Source organism: Accipiter gentilis, chromosome 22 (assembly GCF_929443795.1).
Source record: "Accipiter gentilis chromosome 22, bAccGen1.1, whole genome shotgun sequence".
NCBI classification, from domain to species: domain Eukaryota; kingdom Metazoa; phylum Chordata; class Aves; order Accipitriformes; family Accipitridae; genus Astur; species Astur gentilis.
In genome coordinates, this window is record NC_064901.1 from 19,695,258 (window position 1) to 19,716,158 (window position 20,901).

Here is a 20,901-nt window from a genome sequence, read left to right on the forward strand (position 1 = left end):
TTATAGAAGTGTTCCTATTTGATTTAGTATTTGGAAGGTGTGCTGAATCATCCCTTCATTTGTTCCCAAGTTGCCCAGGGAAAATGTTCCATTTCTTTCTTCTGTTTGAAGCAAATGTATTTTTACCTTGCTGAACTGAGAAACCTACGCTGGAATAAGTCACTTCGCTAACCTTGGTACTGGCTGAGTCAAGTGAGCGTTTATCCATCAAGGACATTATATATATTAATATCACTGGAAGGTTGCAGAGTGGCCCCAGGTGATAAGAGCCAGGAATGAATGCAACACTTCAGAGGCATCGCATTTTTTGCAGCATGCAGCACTGATCAGCTAGCCATACTCTTTCTTTCCCCAGGGGGGCATGCCTCTGATAATGATGATATCACAGCTGGTGGGCAGGATGGCATCTCTTTTGTGAACCCCATTGGAGAGATCTTCTTGCATCCCCTAGCAGGTACAATATACTTCTTATTCCTCTTAGTTCTTTTCTTCTTCCTTTCCCCTTCTTCCTCTCTATTCCCTCTTTCCTGTTCCCTCTCCTCCTGTCTTTGCTTTTTATGCATTTCGTTCAGGCATATTTCACTCTGCAGGTCAGATCTTTAGCTGTGGTAATTTCTTTAAATATTTCTATAGTGCTCTGGGACCTTTTTCCTCTCAATCTCTAAAGCAGAAGAGACACCAGTCATCAAGTTCAACTGCCCATCCTCAGTCTCAGACAACTCCAGGTCAATTCACTTCAAGACCTCTCTGTTTGCCTGAGGGACCCAATACCCTCTTCCCTCCTGGCCCCCGTCAGGTTTCTGATATGTCCACACTGTGTTGGACTATCTGCTCTCCTGCAGAGAAGGAGAGAAGTTGTAGGTGCCTGCTGCGTTTGAAGGTTTTTTTCCTTACTGAAACAAGATGGGAAGAACTAAACTAAGCCCACCTGTTGTGTCTGATTCCTTGTTCAGCCATGGAGAGTCACGGTGAGGTAGAGGTTCAGATCTATCTTAACTGCAGCCACTGCCACTCAGACAACTGTAAGCGGGACCCTGACACCAACCTGCCAGTCTGCCAATGTGAGATGGGGGCTGTGCTAGCCAATGACAATGTCACCTGCACTGGTAAGATGTGAAATTTTATCCTCATTGGATAGCATTTGTATTCTTTGTATTGTTTCTTCTCCTGGCTTTTTTGATGGTCAATTCCCCAAGTTACAGCTAGTGGCTCTAGTGAACACAGTGTTATGAGAAATGTCAGTCAAACGTATGACTGAAATTTCCCGATGTCCTTTCCTTACACACTGAGCTGCATCTCTGTCACCATCTCCAACATTCAGGTTTGGATTAGGTAGAAAGTAAAATATCTGTAAAGAGACACAGTGTAAATTTCCTGAATGGGCACAGTGTATCAGATATTAAACGTAAATACCTCTCCGGTATAATGTACCACCTACTGCTGAGTTATTTAAGCCACAAATCACTTCCTACCACAGCAGTTTCCCACTGTGCCTCTTCAGCTTGATGCCTGGTATTCACTGTTATTTCCTGACACAATCTCTTGGAAGTCCAAAGCATGAAGACTGTAGAGAGTTTCCACTTGTGAGCAGTGATGTTACCCATTTATAAAAAAATTGAAGAATGGATACGAAATCTGTGTTTTATCAGTTAGTTTTCTATCTTCACAATGTTTTAAAAATTATTTAGGTATTTTTTTCCACCCCCAGGGCTGTAGAGGGATTTGCTGTAATTTTTGTAAGGCCGTGATCTCTATATTGTTTTCTGAAATAGGAGCAACCTTCAGAGGGACACTTTACAAGCAGCTCTGGTTGCTTTCTGATTAATGCACCTCTATTTTTCTTTTTCCAGTGCCCCAGGGTCCTATCCCAGAGAGACACCTGCCTCTCCCACTCCTCCTAGCTGTGGTGGCTGTGATTGTGGTGCTTGGAATGATCCTCACTTGTGGCAGCCTATCTATCAGTAAGAAACACTTACTCCTTATCAACCTTTGACTTGGCTTTTCCCAGTTAAATTAGACAAAAGGAGACCGCCCAACCACATGCCACTACTTTTAATATTTGGAGACAGAGTGTTGTGGTCTCCCAAGTGGATCAGAGGGACGGGGAGAAAGAAGTGATAGAAAACATCCCCACCCCACTGTTAGGCACAAGCAGAGTCCTAAAGGGTAAGGACTGCTCTGTCCTGGTATTTGCTACAGAGAAAAGAGTTTGGAAAGCCCTTTTAGCAGGCATTTCTTTAGCAGTCACTGCTATATAGGCTGAAGTCACAGTCCGTAATTAAGCATATAATTCATTCAGGGAGATAGTATGCTTTTGGGGACTTGATGCCAGCAGGATGTCTTGTGGAGCACCCTTTCCTTACCCAATGTGCAAAGAAGAAGAGGAAAGCAGAGGAAACCTAAGTTGCTCCCCGGTGATTAGGACTCTGCAGGAATAAGACTGTTTGCATATCCAGTATTAAATCACTACAGAGCATGGAGAATAGTGTGATACTGGCAAGCAAAAGATGTTTCTTAAGCACTTACAATTATGGAGTTGGTGTCTTTCTGTTCTGTGTGGCCAGCATTATCTTTTCTCTCTAGGTATTAATCTTGTTTGTGCATTTTTATTTGCCTCCTCACGTGCAGTTTATCACCTTAAGAAGCAGCAGCTGGAAGGAGCCAGAGCACGACTGCAGAGTCCAGAATATAAACTGAGCAAAATCCGCACATCAGCCATCATGACAGATTACAACCCCAACTACTGCTTTGCAGGGAAGGCTGCCACTCTGAGCGAGCTGAAGGAGATCCCACGGAAGAACATCTCTCTGCTTCGGTAAGACTTGCTGCAGGGGTTGCTCTCTGGCACAGGAGAGGAAAGGCAGCCTGAAGCAAGGGCAGAGGTAGGGCTCCCATGCTTGTTTTACTCAGCATCAGGTATGCAGGACAAGAAAACAAGGGCCACCTGCCTGACTAACTGGAAAGCACCTAGTCCAAGCCAGCCAAAATATGATAGATGTGACACTTACTATGTTCTCTAAGATATTTTGATTCCATAAATTTCTCAAGAAGTAGTACAAGTTCATGAGTCTCCTGTTCCATGTTCCCACACACAGCATAGGGTATTTCACCTCTGTGTTTTTATAGGATGTCCTGGATTACACTTGTCACCTGGCAGTAACTCCCCTCCAAATCTATGGCAGTATTTCTTTTTCAGCATTTCCCGTCACAAGGAAATTTCCTGTTACAAGGAAATGCATGCTAGGTTGCTCTTGGGCTCCACACCATCCAGATGATACTGACCAAAGTTATGTAAACTTTAGAAGGAAAAACTTGATCATTCTTATGTGCGTACACCATCTCCTGAAGACATTAGCTTGCAGCTCCATTATTCTGTTGTTCTCCAGTTCTTTCTTGCCTTGCTATTGCCATACTTGGGGGTAGGACCCTGAGCAGGCTGCTTTATTTGTTCAGAACCATTAAAGATCCAAACTCCCTGCTTTAGTGGCAGTGACAGAAAATATTGAGAAGTTATTTTCAGAAACTTTGAGATGAAAACAAAACTCTGTTGTTGATTCCATCTCTTACAGCAGGTTCTATTCCTGTTCTTGGACTGGATGAAGAAAAGAGCTCAGCCAATGCTGGATCCAGGGACATAGTAACATCTGTTCTCTCTCTTTTTAATTTTTTTTACTTCCAGGGCACTAGGACATGGTGCATTTGGTGAGGTTTATGAGGGAACCGTGGTAGGCATTGCAGGGGATCCCAACCCTCTTCAAGTGGCTATCAAGGTCAGTACCCACAAACTTCTTATACAACAATAATTACTTGTAAGAGCCATATTATATTATTACTATTCCAATTGGAGATTCACGTTTACCACGTGCTTAATGACATATGCATGTGCGTGATGCGGGTTTCCACAAATTGCTGCATCCTGGAATTATAAACTTTGATTTTTAAGCTCTATGGCACTAGCAGCAGTTTGAAGGTAAACCATCTGTCTTATTTGCTGCATGCCTAATGGCTGTAAATTGTGATTGAACTAGGAGGAGAATCTAGAAGTGCAATCTGTTTTGTAAGCCCAATTCCCATTGCTCAGGAGGTATCAGTGCCCTCCGATGGGAAGTTGTGTGAATTAGTCACCTGGAGACTGATTAGTTAAAAAAAAATAACAAATTGTCTATCAACATACATAAATACAGCTCCCTTGAAATCAACACAGAACCATCAGTTCACCCCAGCAGGTAATCTGCCATAATGGCTTTTCTGGCACAATGATTTATAGATCTGAGTAGCCAAGAAAAAAAGAAACTTAAGGGGAAAAAAATAGCAACAAACAGACGTTTTGGGGACATTGCAGACTAGAAGAGGATTTCTAAATCTTGTATAAAGAAAAGAAAGCCTTGGCAAATATTAATATGAAGCATTTATGTGACAGCAAACAGTAAACATTTATAGTAATGTTTATGTATTATTACTTCTGCATTTCAGTGGTTTTGAGTGCTTTCTCCTAAGTTATTCACATGATGTTACTGTATTTAAAAATTTGTATTGTTTCTCAGTTACATTTCCTTTATACTGAGAGTAGTGTTTGTCTACCATATGTGAAACTTCCAGGTAGTCTCTTATTATTGCACAGTGTTAAATATGCTGCTGTGAATATATATTGTGATATCATCCTAATTTCCATGTCATTAATGGCGAGAGATAACAGGCTGGTTTTCTGTGAAATTACTGCTGTTGCCTCAGGATTTGTCAGTTAGCCCTGAACTTAAGGATGTTCATAGCCTGCTTTTGTTCTTTTATAAGCTTGTGACTCAGAGAACCAAATCTACTTCTGTAAGTTCAGCCCAAAACGTAGCCTTCATTAACAAAAAACAGTTCTATTGTTATTCATCCTGTCTTTCAAACGCCTCTTTGAAAAGATCATGCATTATGGCATTTAGTTATGAACTTACCTGTACCACCGAACGAATGTGCGTGAAAACCCAGAACAGACACTAGGAAGCAGTTGTAACTGCCCAATCCAGTTTCACTGTCCAGACTGGAGGAAGCACCACAGCACAGTAGGAAACAGAAGTAGATCGGCATGTTGTTCAGTCGTGATAATCCAGTGAGCATGTCGCCCACTTTGAAAGTCTCAGCAATGATGGCTACTTGTTAGGGCCCTGTCTGCCCACCTGCCCACTTGTTCGCCCAGTTCCCTGTAAAGTGACCCCCCGAACATCACCAAAATGCTGTTCTTCTCCCTGGCTGGAAACTGTAGAGTATCCATGGGGCCCAACCTGTGACCATGCTCACCTTGCTTCGTGATGGAGAGTATCAGGCCTGATCTGAGTTTGCAGAAGAAGCAGGTGCAGGCTGGGAATAAATTAAAAAATATATTTGCAGCGTACTCCACATATTGCTTGTGGGTATTCTGCCAGTTTAATAGATCATCTGCACTGTCCTGTGCGAAGCAATCACTTATTTCAGATAGCAAAATGCATCCCTCTCTTCAGTAGCCCACGCTACTGATGACAAGAACTGTTTCCATGCCAGCCTTGCCACACTGAGCAGTAAACATCCCACTTCTCTGCGTGCAGTTTGGCAGCGGGCACTACACACAGCTGTGGCCAAACCATCCCGTAACGTTAAAACAGAGGGCACAGTAGCAGGTGCTGCTTCTACTGCTGCCTGCACTCTCAGTTCATGTTTATCAGTGGCAGATGCTGTCCAAATCTGCTGGCAGGAAAGCAAGCTATAAGGCCATGTGACACAATTGTTTAAATCGTGTGGCTGTATGTGCCGTTTGACCTGGAAGCGTGTGCTGCAATGTGGACATATAGAAAAGGGAGAATAAATTAACACCTGTCATTTTAAAGTGCTTAGTAGATCTGTAATTCCCCACCTAATACCTTTCTTGATGTATACCTGAAGCTATTTTGCTCCAGAACACTGTATATAGTTAAATGCACACAACAAATCTCCAAGTAGGTCACCAGTTTCCTGTTCTAACTTTAACTACCAAATGGGTCACGTGCAGCCCAATAAACTGGGCACTGAAAAGATGAGCCCCACCTCATAGGTTCCTGGAGTCATTCACATGCTACATACTCATTCTTTTTTGTTTCTTTTTCCTTTGGTGGTCACCTAAACGTTCTCAACTCTTTGGTGGGACGGTCTTCACTGTCTTTACCTCTCAACAGACCCTGCCGGAAGTCTGTTCTGAGCAGGATGAGATGGATTTCCTGATGGAAGCACTGATTATCAGGTATAGTTTAAGGTTTTTATACTGATGGTGGGCAGGGGGGGAAAGAGTAATGCAGGTAATAAGAGTAATTTATCCACTTGCTTGGGTTCAGAAAAGAAATCCAGCCTTATTTTTCACCAGATGGCATTTTAGTAGCATATGAGTTACTGGTTTCGGCTACTTGTTCCTCTCAAGGTAACTGAAGTTCTTCTGTTGCACATTTGTTGTGGTTTAATGCCAGTAGGCAACTCAGCCCCACACAGCAGTGGGACAGGGAAGAGAATCAGAAGGGCAAGAAAACTCATGGGTTGAGATAAAAACAGTGTAATAGGTAAAGCAAAAGCTGCGTGTGCAAGCAAAACAATGTAAAGAATTCATTCACTACTTCCCATTGGCAGGCAGGTGTTTAGCCATTTCTGGAAAATCAGGGCTTCATCATGCATAACAGTTACTTGGGAAGACAAATGCCAAACTCCGAATGACACCCCGCCCTTCCTCCTTCTTCCCCCAACGTTTATTGCTGAGCACAATGTCATATGGTCTGGAATACCCCTTTGGTCAGTTGGGCTCAGCTGTCCTGGCTGTGTCCCCTCCCAACTTCTTGTGCATCCCCAGCCTCCTCGCTGGTGGGGTGGGGTGGGGTGAGGAGCCTTAACGCTGTGTAAGCACTGCTCAGCAATAGCTAAAATATCAATGTGTTACCAACACTGTTTTGATCACAAATCCAAAACATAGCACCATATGAGCTACTGTGGAGACAATTAATTCTATCCCACCCAAAACCAGTACAACATCTCAATAAAAAGTTCTGCTGGTTGGTTTCACCGGTCATGTTCAGAGGAGTAAAAAGGCACAACATTTTTCTACAAATACGTGCTGTGTTTGAAATGTTTTCCTTTTCAAAGAAATCCACTGCCCTTTTACTAAGCATAAATCATGTCCCGAAGCCCTTGCTAAAACAAATTTTCAAGGATGAAATGAAAAGCAATAGGAAAGCTAAAGATGAGAGCCACCTGTGCAGTGACTCAGAAGTTCAGCCTCTGCAAGACCAGCACCAAGGTGGTACAACGCAGGCTCTGAGCCAGGAAGGTAAGTTTTTAGGTTTGGGTGCTAGGGGTTAAACTATAATATCTCTTGCAAATAAGAGTAAAAGTTTTTATAAGAGCATGTTTTGCAGTTGAAGAAGGAGAAAGTGTGAAAAGCTTTTCCCATTGTGGCTTTCAGTCAGTAGCTAAGCATACGGGCAGCCTTTTTGCTTTTCCTATCTGTAGAACCCTTTGCTGTAAGTTAAGCGCTCTTTGCAGTGAAAGTCCTAAGCTTTTACGCTTTCTTTGCACAAAAATAGCTGAGTGAAACACTCTGAAACCTCTGTAGGGATAAAGTAGTGAATATGGCTCTCTGTGTGTAGCTTACACAGATGGAACACAGCCCTTCTCCCTGTGTGGCCACTTCTCTTAGACATGTTCTGGCTTTTGATGCCTTTGCAAGCTTGACAGAACCTTTATAAGGTCTCATCTGCACGACCTTCTGACAGTGAACTATGAGATCTATAAAACCTCCCTGGAAAAGATAAGACAGCCATTCCTATTACGACCTGTACTTTAAGTATTCCAGTCTTGGAATTTACTTCATTAACCCAAATCCATAACCTTAAAACAATAGTATAGTCAAGGGTGACTTTAAAATAATAGTATAGTCAGGGTTGATTGTGATCAGAATTTATGCATTTTTAATTTGTGCAACATGAAATTCCTCTTCTCATTGTCTGGCCCAACTCATATCTGCTATTAAAGCATGAATCTCATGACATAGTGCCACTTCCTAAAGTCTGCAAGAACTTTGGCAGCTGAACAGGAGGTAACACTGATGTATGTTTTTTTTAAAGAGCAATTTCAATCGATTACAGAGTGCTTTGATTCACTTAGTAGCACAGGACTCTTTCTCTTCCACAGCTTCCTTTCCATTTTTAGTTCCTGTATTATCCAGGTAATCACTATCCAAGGGAAGATGCTGCTTTCTAATGACTGAGTCTTACTGAGCTACTTGACAATCTCAGCTTTCTGTTGTAAGAGACAGAAAGCCATCGCATAAGCAGCTGTTGCAGTAGGTATTAGCTGAGTCCCTCTTTGGCAGACTAGATACTGAACTGAGTCCAACAAACTAGAGAGCAGTATATTTAAAATAACCAATGCTGAATTAAAATCCCCACCAGTCAGGATTTTGTTTCACAAATGCCAGTAATTTTTTGCATATTTGAAGTGCTTAGCTTTCACGTCCTTCTCATGTCACCCCTATCTTGCAGTCAGTGCGTCCATTAAATTCTCTCTTCACAGACAGAAGGCTTTGCTTTGCTTTCAGCTTTTCATACATTCTGTTGAGAGCTTTTCATGGGAAAAGCTAGGTATAACCCTCATCTTGGGGCTGTCATAATTCAGAGAGGCATTTTGATATGGCTGAAGTAGGAATTTATTTGGTAACTTGCACTGCATCAGGATTTGCTTCAATCCAGGTTGTCAAAGCTCAAGTCACAGTGAGTGTGATGGATGTTGGCCAGGTACTAATGCTGTCTTTCTCTTCCATATTGTTGTGATCTTGGCTTTCAGTAAGTTCAATCACCAAAATATCGTGCAGTGCATCGGTGTTAGCCTACAGACTCTGCCTCGCTTCATTCTGCTTGAGCTCATGGCTGGAGGAGATATGAAGAGCTTTCTTCGGCAGAATCGACCCAGGGTGGTGAGATAACTTCTCTACTAGGCTTGTGGTTGATTTTAGTATGACTGTGTTTATTATTTTTATGAATTGGATAAAGGCACTGAAGAAGCCAAGCAGGGCGGCGTAGGTGTCCCAGCTCCTATAAACTTCTGGATGCGTACATCTGTTTGCTTGATGTAAGCAGATGTCAGTGAGAGAAAACGAAAGCAGTGCCAGTCGATTAGTAACTGAGGGGGAAAGAGTGAAATCCTGTCCTGCCATTCCAGAGTTCTCTGTCAACTGCACTACAAATCAAGGGGCTTTCTTTCCTCAATGTCTACCTTGTTTTCTGTGCACTGTGATAGTGCGTGAAGAGCTGAAGTTAACACTGATATGCAGTGGAATTTGTAGCACTAGGTCCTCAGCAGGTGTGCATCAGCACCATATGGAGATGCACAGATTTATACTAGTTGAAGAGCTGAGCCTGTATGTAGCAATGTGACTGGGACTTAAAGCAATGCAAATGAAATTATCAAGTCAAATATTTCTGTTTAAAACCCCCTCACCTTTATAAAAAGCTGTTATGAGTTTTTGCAAATTATCTTTGATTTTTAATTCTATATTGATGCCAACCAAGTACAGTGACTATTTGGAATTAATTAGTTTCAATGTTCTTACAATGAATAGCTGATTCCAGATACGTGTTCTTGCTTCTTAACAGTGTGATCCTGGGCACCTGTGTTAAATAAGTGTATCTCTCTGCTTGAGTGGAGACTTAAAAAAAAAAAAAAAAAAAAAACAAACAAAAGAGGCTTGATTCTACGTTATTTCTTGTTGCATTGAGGTGCCTATGCTGGCTGCCTACAGGGGCAGGAGGAGGCTGACTGGTGCCTCATACTTCTATGCCACGTGATGCAGTTACACAGCTTCTCCTCCGCTCACACATGCACCCCAAATAGTTACGGCAATGTAGCTTCATGTGTGTATACTCTTATGCCGGTATTAACATGTTGTTGAAAGATCGAGCTTAATCTCTTCTTCATACAGGAGTAAATATACTAATTAAATGCACTTACAGTGGTATAACAGCACCCAGGCGGAGGAGTTTGTATATCTTTATTTTTGGCATTTATAGTGAAAGTGGTCCAATTTTTGTGAGTAGATGAAGTCTGTGGGCAGCAGAGAATATAATAAGTACTCTTATTTGAATATCAGGTATAGTTGTAATGAAAAGAACAGTTACTTTTTAAATATCACGTGAAAACAAACCTGCTGCTATGTTAGCTGGTATGCTAGCAGATAGCGACTACAATAGTTGAAGTCCCCTTAGTACTCAAAAAAATGTCCCTGTACACCTTTTCTGAGAACAGAACTAGCCTCATCGTTAATGTGTTTCACAACAAGTTTCCCTGGCTGCAGAGAAAACGCATGTCCATCACAGTCTTCTGACAGAGGAATCCCAGAGCAGAGGTCTGGGATTCTGTAATGCTGTTTCTCTTCCTCGCCTTTCATCTCCTCTCCAGAAATGCCTACTTTGTAACTACAATAATTCTCCCTGGCAGATGTCCAAGAGCTTTGTACAATAATTAGCCTAGCCAATAAAAATAGTGCTCAATGGCTGTAGTGTGTGTTATGTGGTTTGAGCATGAGAAATTACAGTGATAACAGCATCCAGAAACAAAAGCAGCTTTAATAAGAACAATTTTTTTGATATCTCTCGGGCTTTTCATCAGCAGTGTAGTTAATTCTCCCCACCCTTCCTGAGAGCAATACAGAAGTTGCTGGAGAAACACCAAGGAAGTTGCCCTATGGGGAAATAAATGATGGGATGAAAATACGCAGGGCTCCTGGAGAAAGACTTCTTTCTTGTTCTTAGTTAGGGAAGTGCAGATGGTGAAGGGCTAGTACCAGTCCCAGAGTCCTGTGGTAAAGCATCCCATTTTTGCATACTGCTCCTGAGGGTAATCTCTGTCCTTCCACAAGAATGGATAAGTTGATGAATGCTGACTGCTGGTGCAGAGATGTGCACTCATGCGTCTTTGCTCTCTCTTTGAGCTCATGTGCTAATTTCTGTTGGTAATTTAACACACTCTTTAAAAGCGGGTGGGTTTTTTTCTCTTCCATCTCACCTTTTAAACCTGCTTGTCTTTTGTTTTCACGAAGTCCAACACCAGTAGGGAATAGTTCTCTCCCACCCCCTTTACTGGGCTATTCAGGCCAGTCCATAAATCTCTTGCCAGCTTGCACTCATGCACTATGCTCAGAAGTAAAATCTTCTGAAAGTTTTGTGGCTTAAATAAGAGTTTACTCATTTTCTAACTCTTTACTTTGATCTGCTTATGTTCCTCTTTGCTCCTGACTCATTTAACCCTTCCCCCACCCTGTATGTAATGTCTCTCCCTTTCCCTTCTTCTGTTCCTTGCTGATTATCCCCTGCCTGAATTATATTCTTCTACTCCACTATTCTTCCCTCACCATTTTCTGTGTGTCCTTTTCTAGAATCAACCATCCACGCTAACAATGCAGGACCTGCTGAACATAGCTAGGGATATTGCCTGCGGCTGTAAATATCTGGAAGAGAATCATTTCATCCACAGGTGAGAAGAAACAGTCCCTTCTGAGGTATCTCAAGGTGTGTGAAGCTCACACAGTTTCTATTTGCAGTGGATTAGACAGAACTAATCTCCGGGAGAGAGACAGAGATCTCCTCTACCAATACAGGCTTGTGCTTAGATGTCAGGGCTGGTCTCACTGGGTTTTGGTAGGAGTTAGGCTCTGCACTGCTCTTTGCACTGCTGGGGAGAAAGGAATCTTCTGCTCAGAGTGACCGTTTCCAAGTGTTAACTTTCAGGTGCCTGCAATGCAGACACATTTGAAATTAGCCCTGTAGTCCACTAGATGGTAGTGTCACTCTGTGTTAGCTTGTAAGACTATAAGGTATCATTTCTCTCTTTTCTGGTGTCCCAGTCTTGACTTAATGCTTTCCCTATCTCGTCAGCACAAGACAGCCCATCATATTTGAGCCATTGAGTACAGAAGTGTAGAACAGGGATAATAGGAGATAAAAACACGACTCTAAGGCTTCCTTCCCAGCTCAGCGGCTGACCTGCTGTGTGGTCTTGGGGAGCCCGTATTTCTCTGTTCACACCTCTTTGTAGAGCAAAAAAATGTTGCTATGGTAGGCTTCAAATAAGAATGAAATATTGTAGAACAGGTAAAGGTGATTATAGGTAGCCTTTTAAAATTCCCAGTTGGGTATCAGACTCCTTTGCTTCTGATTAAGAGTTGTTTCAGTTCATAACGTTCCCAGGTATAGTGTGCAACTGAATTCTTTCCCGAGTATGAACTCCATGCTGAGTTCAGCCCTTGTGTGTAAAGGAAAGAAGAGGCCTGCACACAAGAGGGTCACACAGGCTTTAACTAAACCGACATGCAGCCCGGAGTTACGCAAGTAGACAACTGATTCACCCACATGCACAAGCACGTGTACGTACACATGACATCGCACGGAGCAAAGAGGCAGAGCTAGGCAAGAGTGGGTAGCGACTGGAGAAACTGAGGGAAACAAGTGGCAAGCAGCAATTGGAGCAAAAAAAACATGAGATTGAGATATGAGATATGTTACGGCTTTATGATTAGAGCATGAGAGACAGTTTTCAGTCTCCTTTATATTGGAGCAATAAATAAGTTCCTTTGAAAAAATGATTAGAGTTTTCTGTCATTAAAAAAGAGCAGTAAGAGCGTGCAATAAGTTTTGGCTCTTGGATCTCTTAATAACTACATGAGAGGATCTGTATTCTAATTGGAAACTTCAGAGTTATGCACTACAGCATTATTTTTTAAAAATCCTTACTGTAATAGTAATAGCCTTCATCAACCTCCACCCACCCTGATCTACTGAATTTATGTGAAGGGCCAATTTTTGCTTGTACTGCAAGAAGGCCAATAGAAACTCAACAGAAATTTTCTCCACAAGTGTTTTATAAAACCAATTTTCATATCTCCTGCCAGGTAGCTGTTCCCTGGTTTTCTTATCATATGTCACTGAGCCCAGCAGTCATCACATAAAGCTTCTAACATTTATGTCAACAAATGGGACAGGCCAGCTGTTAGCTGACAGCACAAGACCAGTCTCCATTTCAGGAGAGAAATGGAAGAAACTAGTGTTTGATTCTTTTAACAGCAGCATATCACTTTTAAAAAAACTCTCAGGGTCAGTTTTTGGACTGTTAGATCTCTAGTATAAGCAACCTCGGAATAGACTCATTTTGTTTTAGCCAACAATTCAGGAAATCAGTATAGAGGGAATTTTGTTCAGGTTCCGTATTAGTATTTTGTCAGTGATGCCAGTATTACTTAGAGTGGGTCAGGAAGGGAAGATTATCCTTACAGATAAAAGGTATCCTAGGGGGAAAAGGTAGCGTAGTGTGGTTGTAGAGATGTCATTAAGGGCAGTTCTTGTCATTAGGAGTCACAGCTGATGATGGCAGAGAAAGCTAAGCTTGATTTCCAAATCCTGAGGGATTTTTTTAAGGCTGGCAGTGGGAAGAAACATATGAGTTGTTCAGGGAGCTCATTTTTCTTGGCAGTCAACAGGACCCCCACAGTGCTATGTTTTTTAATTAGTTCCTTTGCAGAATGCGTATTTAAAATGAACGCAAATCCTTCAGTCTTGGCCATGCAGTCATCACTGCCATTTGTCACAAGCTAAACCTGCACCCAGCAAACGGCTGCTCCCATATGTAGCTTTGCTTGGCTCCACAGGAGATACCCAGAAGCAACAAAGCAACAGTTTACTGAATCTGGTCCTACATTGACTTCTCGAGCATTTTACTAAGACCAACCAATAGCATCACATCTGTAACTGGTGGAGACATTGCTGAGTTGCCACTCTTTAGAAAAAATAGAGCAAGAAAGAAATCTATCATAATGTGGTTGAAGCAAAAGCGGTTGGATCTGTCCCTGGTCTGACACTGACCCTGTTTTCTGCCTTAGTGAAAGGAGATGGGAGTGGGGAATTCTTGGAAAACATGGGGAAGAAAATGTAATGTAAATGCAGTTTAAGAATTGTGGTTAATAAAAATGATAATGTAGCTGGCATTATTTCTTATTTTTAATAAGGCTCTTTTCATTTGTGTACAGATGACTCAAGGCTTGCAGGACTAATACTCTCTTTATTCCTTTAGCTACTTAAGAGTTTAGAATTAGAATTAATAATTTTTATTTTTTTTTTAAAGAGATATAGCTGCAAGGAATTGCCTTTTGACCTGCAGTGGAGCAGGAAGAATAGCCAAGATTGGTGACTTTGGGATGGCTAGGGATATTTACAGGTAAGTGAAAGGCCATTTCAGTCCTGTGAATAACTTGATAATCTGTATCATTTTGACCGGTTTGAACTGTCTCATGGAATCTGAAGCAGTGGAACTGTCCATTATGTGTCTGAATTTGATTACCAGTTAACTAACTGGAGTTAACAGACTATAAATTAATAAATCTATGTCTACTAGCCAATACCCTTCAACTGTATTTATTCCAGCCTAGGCCTCAGGGAACACTGCAAACGCATGTGGACACTAAACCAAGCGTAGACAAATTTATTAGCTAGTTCATCATAAATAATGTTAAATTTTAAAAAAAACCCAACCATAATTCTCAGTTTATGATGTCAAGATGATTTGCTGTATCAGCACACTGTGCTAATCGTTGGCAAACACAATATCTTCAGCTGTGCACCTACAACATCCTCAGTTTCCATCCCAGTTGCAAAGAGAGTATAAAATACTGCTTCAATGCACTATTTGTGTTGATGACTTTTCCTTTTTCTCACTTGGCCCCCATTGCCACCTGTAATCCCTAGCTGCTGTTGCTGTGGTGATAAGATCTTTTACATATCTGAGGCCTTTCAGATTGTGTGACATTCTCCATGCTTTTTTGTCTTTCCTAGAGCAAGTTACTACCGCAAGGGAGGAAGAGCCATGCTTCCTGTCAAGTGGATGCCACCAGAAGCTTTTTTAGAGGGCATTTTCACCTCCAAGACTGATACCTGGTAACAGATGTCTTTTAATCACTTCTGCTACTCAGTGGTAGGGGTCAAGGAATGTATTCCTCAAGAAAAAAGTCTGCTCAGCAGGAACCTTAAAAAATGTCATAATTTCCCAGAAAAATATTAGAAGTCTTCCCTTGGCATTCAGTAGAAGCATGGCTAAAGAATTCTGAATAAGAATTTTAAAATCTAATGTAAATGAAGGTAATAAAAATTCACTATACATAAATGCAGAGTATCCCATAAAGGCAATCAAGAAGTGAAAAGAGAAAGCAGTGTAGATTCCCAAGGAGTCTCAGTTAAAAATCCAGACAAATACCATCAGGTGCTTCACTCGACCCTCAGTATCTGCCACTCAGTTTCTATCAGTGACAACGCCTGCTTCTATATTTTGTAAATGACTCTGTACGACCCAGGATTACTCTTTTCTATAATTTTTTCTGTTGTATATAAAATGACAGCAGATTTAATTAGAAGTCCTTGCTGGTTGCTGAGGAAACAATATTTATATGTTGATTCCTCATGTAACTTGATCTTTCTTTAAAATAAGCACCCCCTCAGCAGTAGAACATTCATGCACAGGTGCTGGGGAATGGAAGCTTTCCAGTTGCTTAAGAACGCCTCTCTCTCTGTACAGTAGATTCTTCAATATACTGTACTGAGACATTCCCTTAAATGCCACACTGACCCAGTTTCCTGAAGTTGTTAGTGATGCCGGAAGACAAGGGATTGCTTATCAGCGCCTAACTGTGAGCAGCCAGTACTAAGTATTTTGAAGGAAAGTGCTACAGTTCCTGTAATAGGCTATTATAAGTAACATGCATGTACTGGAAATTTCTTCCACCTTTGCAGCAAATAGTCAATCTTACAAGTCTGACCCTGCTGAAGTCCTGGCAGAACCCTCTTGACTCCCCTGGGTCTAAGTTATACATTATTTTCAATGGCATTGCCTAACTAACCTGTGGATGTAAAAAAGGAGAGCAACCGTATCACGAAAAAAAAAAATGCTGCTGCCTTTCAGTTTCACTGAATGTCTCTTACTTGATTTTATTCTTGAGCATCCTGTTCCCAAATACCGATTCAAACATCTTGAGCCTTCCCAAGTAAGGTAGGCATCACCATGCCAGATCTCACAGTTCTTTTCAGTTAGAACATAGATAGCAAAGGGTGCTCTGGGATTTCCTGCTCTAGAAATAATAAATGCAGCAGAAAAAAACCCTTCAGAGTTATTAAAATATTTTTAAACGTCTGTAAAGCTAGTTTTGGAGCTTGAGCAAAGGCTTTGATTGATTGGTTTATAATATCAAAGTTGACTCATAATCACGCTAATTGCACATTACTGTGGTTGGCCTACAGCTTCGAAAGGTTGTTGCTGTGGTGTTACCTACACAGCTTCATGCGAGCTTTGCGGAGCGCAAACGAAACCTAATTGGTATTGTTGGCTGGTTTCTGACACAGGTCCTTTGGTGTGCTTCTTTGGGAGATTTTCTCTCTAGGCTACATGCCCTACCCTTGCAAAACCAATCAGGAAGTGCTGGAATTTGTCACCAGTGGAGGAAGAATGGATCCACCAAAAAACTGTCCGGGACCGGTGTAAGTATTTCCTTGCTCCCACAAGCCAAGGGATAGTGGGTGTCAAAACAGGTTAGACAAAGGCAACTAGACACTTTTAGTCAGGGAATGGTGATTGCCCCCACTGTTAGGTGGGTATTACTGAATGTCTCTTGAACTACTGTCTCTTGTATACAGCTTAGAGCACTATAGGATTTACTTTAACTAGTGGTCCCTTAATAGCTTAGGATCCAAGGATGCGGAAATGACATGTCTGCTTTTGCTCTCCTCCTTTGGGCCATGTACCAAGTGCAGTCCCTCTGGACCCACGATCACTTCATATTGAAACACATTTTACATAATTATCTTTCTTGATTGATACTTTCCCCCCCCTCCCCCCCTTATTTTAAGGTACCGGATCATGACACAGTGCTGGCAGCACAGCCCAGAGTATCGGCCAAACTTCTCCACCATCCTGGAAAGAATCAAGTATTGCACACAGGTACTGATCTTTGGTATCCAGGTGGATGATAATCCATGGAATGCCAACTATCCAAAGGCACTAGATTTTAGTGCCCAAAACAGGTGAAGAGTCCTGACAGACTGATCTAATTTCCCAATTGTGGTGGTGCCGTTGGCTCATCTGCTCTTTTCATTTGGGTTTTCTGGTTATCCACCCTCACTCTCCCATCTTCAGCCCGACCAAAATGAGGTTATACTGTTCCTGTGCAAGTGGATGCTTTCAGCTCTCAGCTTGTTCAGTAGCAAAATATCCTTCATATTGTGATGGAAAGGTATTTAGAATCTCTTTCAAGGTCCATATTCTGACCTTGCCTAATGTTGCTCGAAAGCCACAGCTGAATTGGTATGGAGCAGAGGGGGGCGAATGAGATGGCACAGTGAGTTCACCATCTGGTAGCATTTTACAGCTACAGGCCTGGATCCAACCTCCCGAGGGAGAAATTATGTGCTAGTGACCCCCAGCTTAGCCACTGATTTCAATAAAGCACAGCCTCTGCTCAAAGGAAGCACGTAAATGAGAAAGCTTTTTTGCAAGTCCTAACAGCATGCGATATCCAGATGGCACATAGCACCTTGTACAACATGCAGGAATATTGCTCAAACCCCATGCCAGCCTCTGCCAAAATCTTTTTCGCTCTGCTAGCTATTTCTCTTAAAATGCGGGTGTGACAGTCACCCTGGAGGTGCTCAGGGTGTAACAGATTCTTGTATCTCTTTTTCAGGACCCTGATGTGATCAACACAGAACTGCCCATGGAGTGTGGCCCCATGCCAGAGGACGAAGGGAGTACAGTCACACGCCCAAACATTTCCAGTGGGATAGTGCCCCTGTTGGTAAGCCCTTCTCTCACACCTCAGACAATGCCTAGAACACTGGACTCCCACAATGCTGGGCACAAACTTGTACAATGCCCACAAGAGCTACTCGTGGAGAATCTGAGCAGCCGGACTGTTCGAGGGCCCAGCCTGCCATGCCTCAGCGATTTCAACAGTGGGTCCTGGTTCCAGCAGACCTCAAACCAGAAGCTGGAGCTCAGCAATCCACCAACCCACAAACTTAAAAACGAAACCAAAAATCTTTGGAACCCAACTTATGGATCGTGGGTGCTAGATAACATCTGTCACTTCAGCCCCAGCTCCAAGCTCAAAGCAACTCCAGAGCGGGAAGATTCGGGCTTTGATGGGAATTGCAGTTCTCCTCCTAGCTCTCGGGCGTCTCCAGCATCTCCGAGTCGAAGCAACTGCCCTCACCTGGATATCAGTGGGATTGAACTGGTGAAACTCCAGACTTTCCCCTGCGGCAATGTAAATTATGCTTATGATGACCTGTGCTATAGCACTGACCACCAGCCATCAGTGTTGGCGGAGGTCAAAGCAGCTGTGCTAAGGAGCTCCAGTCTGCATAGAGATGAAAAGCCTTTTTATAAAGCAGAGAAAACATCGAGAGAGAGGGACTCGGGTCTGTCTTTGTCAGATGACCTGAGTGTTACCCCGGTATAACAGAAACGGTTTTTCCAAAGATCAGGGAATGTGTGTGTCTGGAAGGACTGCTGCTTATTTCACTTACTTCCTCCATTTAAGTTCCTTCAGATGGGTGATGTTTCAACATCAGCAATGTTCTGCTTCCTCCTTCTGTGTGCCAGATCCTCAGATCGTTAAAGACAGTTGCATTTCTATCTCTGTCCATCAAATGTGTCCCACTGAGCCAGCTTAGAGGTGGAGAACAATGGCATTGCTGCTCTGATTCAGAATACAATAGTTAATGAAAGGACTCCTTCTCAATCTGCTCAGGTGAAAAGAAACAGACCTACCATCCAACCGCAGCATTTGGATGGAAATAATGATCAACACAGGTTGTGCTTCTTTCTGACCGAAGAAACCAAAATCACATGCTGTGCCAGCAGCAACCAACTTGCAAAGGCTGCTATATTCCTGAGAGCTTTCTACAGTCCTGATGACTTACTAATGATGCTCATGCACTGTAAGGGAAGCAAATAAATAGCAGCCACATTTGCAGCTGTTTTATTAGCAGACCCTGTGGAAAAACATGAAAACAAAACTACTGCTCAAATTGGAAGCAATAGAACAGATGAAAAAAAAAAAATAAATCCAGGCTCCTCTGAGCATGTGCTTTGAAAACAAGCAATGAAGAGGAAAACAAATTTACTATTAAAAACCAAACAGTTGGTGGAGCTGATAGTATCCCTTTAAATAGCAAAGGAAATGTGCTGCTTGCCTCATGGTGTTGCTTTCCTCACAGCTCCCGGCGTGGAAGGGGCAGGTGGTTTTTTCAAGAAAGGGTGAGCTGCATGGCATGATGAGAAATGGACTGTCTTTATCTTTTAATGGACTTGGGATGAACTTCATTTTTGTAAGTACTTTGATATTCTGCAGTAATTTCCTGTGCTATGTTGGTAAGCATTAAGCTGAGGTTCTCAGGTTACCTTTGGTGCACTGGAGTTCTCCTTGGTTTTGGTACCTACTTCTCTGAGGTAGAAACAAAGTAATCTAAGGGAGGGGCAGAGTGAAGGGAAATACAAACGCTACCTTACAGTGCCCTTTACACAGGAAGGTAGAATATCTCAACCATTTGAGAAAGCTAAAATCATGACTTGGCTTCACGCACCTGAGCAGGTCGTCATTTCTTCTTGTCTTGCAAGCATACAGACTTGCTGGCAAAGGTAGTTGTCGTTTGTTTTGAAGACAGCTCATTTCTAAGACTTTCTTCTGTTGCTTAGGGTCTAAACGGATGTTTACTGGTTAAAGCCTGAAAAATAAGGAGACTGAAAAACTGAGTAATTTGGATTAAGCCTAAACAGTCTCAGAAGCATTTTGTCCACGTCCCACTCCTGAATGTTGCACTGCCAACCTACAGTGGAAAATTATGTGCTGCCTTCATGTGTAATCAAGTTGTATGGTGAGATGTCAGTTGTAGACTCTGGTTCCTTTCTGGGGGAAGAGGTGCCCTGGTACAAGCTTTACCCTTGGTGATCAGCTGCACGTACAGTCTGAAGATGTGGGCTGGCAGGAGAGGGTTGCTTTGACCAGACTTCCTGCCCTCTGCATCATTCGGGGATGGACACTGCTGAGATGTGGTACAGAAAAGCAGAGTGAAGTCTCAATTCATCTTGAGAGAAATGCACCTTCAGCCCAGGCTTATACTTTGTTGGTCTGACTTTGTATCTGTTTGTTCCAAGCTTCTTATAGTTTTAGGCCCTTTGGCTTTAGAATGAATCGTTTTATATACCATCATTTCCAGACTTGAATGGTGATGATGGCCACCTTTCAGCAATGACCCATAGGGTATGGAAATAATTCCAAATCCATGTTGTGAAACGACAGACAGTCAGAACAGAGGGGTCCCCCTGTGCATGGACAAATTCCAGGAGTGATGTGGGGACTGTCGGGCTTAGTGACTAAGGAAGATGGTTGCCCTTGCCTTATGCCCTTCTTCCCGTTTCACCTTTGCTTAAGCTCTCTGGCCTTTCTCATGTTTAGCTCATTGCCTGTCCTATCTTACATCCAGGAGCTGCTACAGCCCAGTTAGATGAGGCAGGAAAGCCCAGTTAGTTAGCAAGAAATTTCTTCATTCTTTCCTCTTGCAGAGGCTAACATTTTTGGTCATGTTTCAGGCTGGCCACCTCTGGAACATGCTAGTCAAGAATAAACACATCTAATCTTAGCTAATTGGAATAACATTGGTTTATCTTCACCACCCTTACCTTTCAGATATGCATAAACCATAGGACTAACGTAGAGTAGTTTTTTCCCCAAAGGTAAGCTATCAAACTCTCCAACAGTTGTGACTGGGCATCAGCAACTCAGGCCCTGCATGTGATAAGGCCACAGGCATATGTGATAAGGCCACAGCAGAGTGTAGC

The 20,901-nt window shown here is 42.4% G+C and overlaps 1 protein-coding gene across 1 annotated transcript in view; it reads left to right on the plus strand.

The window, feature by feature from the left end:
• Positions 1-20,856, plus strand: part of LTK (leukocyte receptor tyrosine kinase) — a 100,634-nt gene extending 79,778 nt beyond the window's left edge. Inside the window, exons 17-29 of the mRNA XM_049825268.1 lie at positions 356-454; positions 954-1,106; positions 1,851-1,961; positions 2,629-2,815; positions 3,680-3,770; positions 6,171-6,235; positions 8,818-8,947; positions 11,405-11,502; positions 14,143-14,235; positions 14,850-14,951; positions 16,407-16,541; positions 16,911-17,001; positions 17,744-20,856. Coding sequence (XP_049681225.1) covers positions 356-454; positions 954-1,106; positions 1,851-1,961; positions 2,629-2,815; positions 3,680-3,770; positions 6,171-6,235; positions 8,818-8,947; positions 11,405-11,502; positions 14,143-14,235; positions 14,850-14,951; positions 16,407-16,541; positions 16,911-17,001; positions 17,744-18,520 — 2,132 coding nt within the window. The 3' untranslated portion in view covers positions 18,521-20,856. The remainder of the gene's footprint in view (positions 1-355; positions 455-953; positions 1,107-1,850; positions 1,962-2,628; positions 2,816-3,679; positions 3,771-6,170; positions 6,236-8,817; positions 8,948-11,404; positions 11,503-14,142; positions 14,236-14,849; positions 14,952-16,406; positions 16,542-16,910; positions 17,002-17,743) is intronic.
• Positions 20,857-20,901: the final 45 nt, after the last annotated feature.